We start from the raw sequence: 6,408 nt of genomic DNA, 5'->3' as shown, positions 1-6,408 counted from the left end.
CACTCTCACTTTCATGAATAAGAAGAGAGAAAAAACGAGAAAAATTGGTGTCATTTCACGTTTACGACTAATGAAAAAGAGAAAAACTCTGGACCCACAATTCCAGATTCTTATTTGCGGAAACTGACGCCTCTCAAACGTGTCACATTTTTTATGACTTTCTTTACTCCCACATTATCCATAAATCGCCAAATGTGGCCCATCGGTTTTCGAAACGCGCCCGACAAATTCTTTCACAAAAACTACATGAAGAAAAAATCTTTACGACTCATCACGAATATTGGAAAACTTGATGGAAATGGTGCCTGTCAGAACATACACACACACACACACACACACACACACACACACACACACACACACACACACTGAATCATTCACGTACAGATATACAAACAGAAAAAAAAGAAAATAATCAATGTTGTGCTTTTCTCTATTATCATGTTCTAGTGAGGGGGAGGAGTACCGAAAAAGGATACGGGGCATGACATCATAAGAACCTGCTGCCTGTCGCCCATACCCTTCACACGACTAGAAAGTCAAGTTACATCGACTAGTATTTCGACTCAATGTTTTCTTGCTAGTAATTCACCCCTTTGTGTTGCCATGTGTGTAAGTGATGAAGTAGCTGCCTGGTTTGTCACAGGAGGAGAAATATGAGGATGAGGAGGAGGAGGAGGAGGAGGAGGAGGAGGAAAGGGCCAGCCAGTCAAGACGTGTTCACCTCTATATTTACCGTTTACCTGGTGACGTCACAAGGCTTGCCATCAGTGTTGCGGCAAGATGGGCTGTCAATTACGTCTCCCCTCTCCCCGGACAGCAATAACAATCAATAGTAGTTGTGGTCATTCCCTCACACACACACACACACACACACACACACACACACACACAGTAATAGAAGGATATACGGACAGGGCCACCCGAGGTGTCGTGATTTGTCTCAGTTTATCCAATGAATATTTACTGTCCCTCCGCTCCCCTTAACGCCTCAGGATGGCTGCCGTGCCTGTTTGTTTCTTACGATGAGGAACTAAGTGATTACCTTGTGTGTGTGTGTGTGTGTGTGTGTGTGTGTGTGTGTGTGTGTGTGTGTGTGTGTGTGTGTGTGTGTGTGTGTGTGTGTGTGTGCGTGTGTGTGTGCGTGTGTGTGTGTGTGTGTGTGTGTGTGTGTGTGTGTGTGTGTGTGTGTGTGTGTGTGTGGGTGTGTGTTCAAGAACCTGTCACTCATATGCAGGATGTGAGCTAAGTGACTCATGTCACTAGTCATTAGACACACAAAACGGGAACATTAAATGATGACATCAAGACCTACTTGCTGTAGAGTTAAAATATACTCAGAGATTGCATTACACAGCCTGAGCAGGACTCTGCTATACATAAAATTAATCTCGAAACACTTTTCAAGCGCATATATATATATATATATATATATATATATATATATATATATATATATATATATATATATATATATATATATATATATATATATATAACTTTCTTACAATTATATTCATGTAGCATTCAGTTACGAAAAAAAAAGGGACGGTATTTCCTGAATATTTAAGTAAATATTAAATAACTTGTTCTTACATTCTTCTCCGGCAGAAGAAACTGCCGAGACATCTCAATTTTAAAGGGCTGGCAACACTGAGGTTTTGTGAAGGAAGTTACCGCCGACCACCACCACCACCACCACCATGACCGCCACCGCCACCATATTGTGTAGCCCTCCCCATTACTTCACTGATGGCGGCCTGAAAACCGCATGAACCATACATTCCACTCCTTCTGGATTTCCTGTGAGACAGCTTTACGAACTTCTACCACACAACACCAGAGAACAGTAATGAAGCTTAAAATAGCTACTACTACTTCTACTACTATTACTACTACAACTACTACTACTACAACAACTACTACTACTACTACTACTACTACTACTACTACTACTACTACTACTACTACTACTACTACTTCTACTACTACTGTCATTTCAATATTAATCTTATTACTATAATAATTATAAATATTATTACTCAAAAACATTGTGATCATTGTTACCACAACCTTTACTACTGCTACTACTTCAGCAACAACTGATTCTATTACTACTACACCTTCCACTATACGAACAAAAATTAGTACTACAATCATCAACACTCCTAAACAACCACCACGACTACAACCACAGCCACCACTACCTGTATCATCACCATCATCACCATCACCACCATCGCCATTATCACCCCCCTCATCATCCCCCTACGGCAATTGATCCACCCTTTACGAGCAGCATAATCCCTTTAAGTGCACCTCTCATCTTTACGCGTCAGGTGAGCGGCGGAGGGGAAAAAGGTGCAGCGGTACGAGGACGGGCAGGTAGACGGGACGGGAAGCGAGGCGGCGTGACATCGCACTGAAGTAATGAGGCAGTAAAGGTGAGGTGAGGTGAGGGAGTATTAATGAGAGAGAGAGAGAGAGAGAGAGAGAGAGAGAGAGAGAGAGAGAGAGAGAGAGAGAGAGAGAGAGAGAGAGAGAGAGAGAGAGAGAGAGAGAGAGAGAGAGAGAGAGAGAGAGAGAGAGAGAGAGAGAGAGAGAGAGAGAGAGAGAGAGAGAGAGAGAGAGAGAGAGAGAGAGAGAGAGAGAGAGAGAGAGAGAGAGAGAGAGAGAGAGAGAGAGAGAGAGAGAGAGAGAGAGAGAGAGAGAGAGAGAGAGAGAGAAGGGGCATCTCATCTCGGTACGTAGGGTCTGTTTTCATCCCTATAAATCATGGTGGTGGTGTTGGCGGCGGTGGCGGAGTATCGCTTCCTTGTAAGGCTCCAAACACCGACGAACCGTACTGTGCAATTCCACCCCTAGACTCTACGATATATGATGTTATGTTCCTCTGTCATCGTTGTGGTTACTGTTACGACTACTACTTTTATTCCTGCTGATGTTGGTGTTAATGTACCTGCTATTATCGATTGTGGGTGAGTAGCTGATTATGTATGAATGAAAATATACAGAGCCAAATTTCTTATTGTTTAAAGAGAGGAAAAATATGTAGATGGATAGAGCAAAGCGGACACTCTTATCATGATGAACGGTTAGAACACGACAACCGTTCGGGTCTACATGCAAACAAAGAGAAAATGCATTACTTTTTACTTAGAGGCTTGTTCCAATAAAAGAGGGAAGGATCAACATTTCCAGCATGAAAGCCTTTTTATTACCGTTAATAATGCAATTACCGTCGTCATTCGTCTTCATTATCTTACTATCATTATTACTATTATTTGATTATTATCATCATTATCATTATTATCACTATTAATGTTTTGTAATATAAGACAGGCAAATCATAAGATGACATTACGGAGTTTTGGAAATAGAGATGAGGGAGAAAAAGAGCGACGGACGAGGAAGAGGAGGAGAAGGAGGAGGAGGAGGAGGAGAAAGACTATTGTGGAGGTGTCATGTAGAGAGGTGAGGGAGGAGGAGAAGGCGGAGGAGGCGGAAGAGGCGGAGGAGGAGGAGGAGGAGGAGGAGGAGGAGGAGGAGGAGGAGGAGGAGGAGGAGGAGGAGGAGGAGGAGGAGGAGGAGGAGGAGGAGGAGGAGGAGAAAGACTATTGTGGAGGTGTCATGTAGAGAAGGTGAGGGAGGAGAAGGAGGAGGAGGCGGAGGAGGAGGGGGAGGAGCAGCAGAGGGAAGGCGACAGCAGCGGTGGCGGTGTCATGTTGCTGGCACCGTGGCGGCATTACTGCCATGTACGGTGCCATGACACTCCCTCTCCATTACACTACACCCTTGACGGCCATATATAAATACACACACACACACACACACACACACACACACACACACACACGTTCCTCCCTCCATAAATAAACACTTGTTGCGACATTTTCCTTTTATAACTTCACCACGATTTTACTTTTGTCACGATCTTATTTTTTTTTTATCATATTTTCACACGACGCAAATCTAAACTAACAACCGGTGTGAGTTTAAACCTGTCTTGCTCAGTAGTGATTTAAAAGCCAGTTCAAAGTTAGTGATAGCATTCATTCTCTCTCTCTCTCTCTCTCTCTCTCTCTCTCTCTCTCTGTGCGTGTGTGTGTGTGTGTTCCATCTACATACTTTTAAAGAAGAGGATAAAGAAGAAGTGGAGGAGGAGGAGGAGCAGGAGGAGGAAGGGTGGCGGGAGGGCAGGAACAACACTATAAATGAATTCTAACATCGCTTCTTTTGTCTCTTCATCATTTACTTCCTCTATTTCTCCTTCGTCTCCTTCACTGTCTCACACTCATCTTCCTGCTCCTTGCCCTGTAATTGAATCGTTATTGTATCCGTTTCTTATCCATCTGCTTTCCCCTTTTTACTCTCGACATAAATTTTCTATTCTCATTTTGTATTCTTTTTGTCTTCAGCACAATTCTCCTTCTCCTCCTCCTCCTCGCCTTCCCACGCTTTGGCCTTGACCGATGCTAAATGTGGCTGAAAATAAGAAAAATGTTGCGGGAAGCTATTTTTTTTCCTCGCATTTTTTCTCTTCAGTTTTAATCTTCATTGTAACTTCATCCCTCCTCCTCTTCCTCCTCCTCCTTCTCCTCCTCCTCCTTCTCCTCCTCCTCCTTCTCCTCCTCCTCCTTCTCATGGTTTTATTTTCACTCTTTTTTCGTCTCCTCTTATTTCTCAATTACGGAAGAGAAGAAACCGAATCAAGACGAGGAAAAAATATTATTAAGACGAATGTTTTTTTTTTTCTAGACGTCACCTGGCAGGAGGGGGGGGGAGAGAGAGAGAGAGAGAGAGAGAGAGAGAGAGAGAGAGAGAGAGAGAGAGAGAGAGAGAGAGAGAGAGAGAGAGAGAGAGAGAGAGAGAGAGAGAGAGAGAGAGAGAGAGAGAGAGAGAGAGAGAGAGAGAGAGAGAGAGAGAGAGAGAGAGATGTTTTGTGTTTATCGACATTGAGGAATTTTGAGTGCTTTTCTGTTCGAGTGCGTGTGTGTGAGTGTGTGTGGGTGGGCGAATGTTATTACCATTCACTTTTCACAAATTTCAAAGCGCGTTTAATTAAAGAGCAAAAAACACACCCAGTCTTGTGCATAAAAGCGACAGAACAGAAAGCGAAAGGAAAAGAATGAAATAGTCTCTCGCATGCACGCCAATCCATTGTTTTGCTGAGAGGGGAAACGTGAGCACTACGAGGGGTGCCGAGCGCGCCAGCACCGCCCAGGGTCTATATGCTGTCCATCCTTCCCTTCCTGTTGACAGAGGGACGAGACCAACAGGCGGTAAAGCAATGCCAACAGAGGAATCAACAACATTATCCTCCCATTTGGCCACCACGTGCAGGCATCGCATGAACCGGCGCTACACACTGACTGGCCTTACTCTCCTCTCTGACCCCCTTCATGAGTCTACTGGGCTTTGGGACCTGAGATCTGGCTCCACTTTCAGTTCATCCAACCAATTTTAGGTTTTAGTTGCGTCCATTTTGTTATTCATCAGGGAAGCTGTACTTTAAAGCGAGGGTGAAATGGGATGTATATTACGTATTGTTGCAGGGGAAAACCGGTAAGAATGAAGTATGAATGATTCGTCATTAAACTTGCAGAACTGGACGCGCTTAGACTCAGACGAAAGGGAACGTGTGACATAAACATTTAGCTCTCATCCCTGCAAGTACTCTAAAACACTTTTTCCTAAAGCGACTGCCCTGGCTTGGTTCAAAAGCTTATATATCACTCGATGGAGCTGGTGCTTTTGGTTCTTCAGAAACATATTTTGCCTCAGAGAAGAGAGCTAAACATCGTCACTTGAGTGCACAACCTCGCGGTCACGGTGCACCCTCTTAGCAACTCCAGCTTGTGTCCTCTACGCTGCGCAGGGACTCTGGCGGCGCTACACTACACTACGCTGGAGCGTCTGTCTACGGGACGACGACACACACGCGGTACCTACAGTGAAGGTGTCCTTGATGATCTTGAACTCCTTAGCGGTGTACTGGGTGTTGGCCATCACTTTGCCGATGATGGCCTCGATGTTGTCCATCCATTCCAGGTACTTGGAACAACGGAAGTCATACACCTCCTTGACGAAGCCGTAGTTCTCCTGCCAGAATGTCATGGTGCCGACAGCCCACCTGGGAAGAGGTCGAGGTAGGAGTGCGGGGCGAGGGGCGAGTTGCTGGCCACGTCGACCCCCTCAGCCGTGCCCTTATGAGCAGTTGTCTGCGTTGGGCGGGGCTGCCCCTCACCTGCCCAATCACCGGCCATGCCTCGGGCCAGACCAGCCACCTGTTCCCTGGCGCGGTGCCACAGGTGGGGCAGCACACATCTTCGCCGCCTGGCCGGCTGCCACTCCGCCGCCACCGCCGTCCCTTGTTGGCCATCAGTGACGTGACCCTCGAGTGTGTGG

At 45.5% G+C, this 6,408-nt stretch overlaps 1 protein-coding gene across 1 annotated transcript in view; it reads right to left on the bottom strand.

The window, feature by feature from the left end:
• LOC127004495 (muscle-specific protein 300 kDa-like) overlaps positions 1 to 6,191 on the bottom strand; it is a 41,001-nt gene extending 34,810 nt beyond the window's left edge. The window contains exon 1 of the mRNA XM_050872269.1: positions 5,953 to 6,191. Within this exon, the coding sequence (XP_050728226.1) occupies positions 5,953 to 6,117 (165 nt within the window). The 5' untranslated portion in view covers positions 6,118 to 6,191. The remainder of the gene's footprint in view (positions 1 to 5,952) is intronic.
• Positions 6,192 to 6,408: the final 217 nt, after the last annotated feature.

The sequence above is a fragment of the Eriocheir sinensis genome, chromosome 28 (genome assembly GCF_024679095.1).
Source record: "Eriocheir sinensis breed Jianghai 21 chromosome 28, ASM2467909v1, whole genome shotgun sequence".
NCBI classification, from domain to species: domain Eukaryota; kingdom Metazoa; phylum Arthropoda; class Malacostraca; order Decapoda; family Varunidae; genus Eriocheir; species Eriocheir sinensis.
Note: the sequence above shows the minus strand (reverse complement) of the source record. Positions and strands in the feature narration are given on the sequence as shown.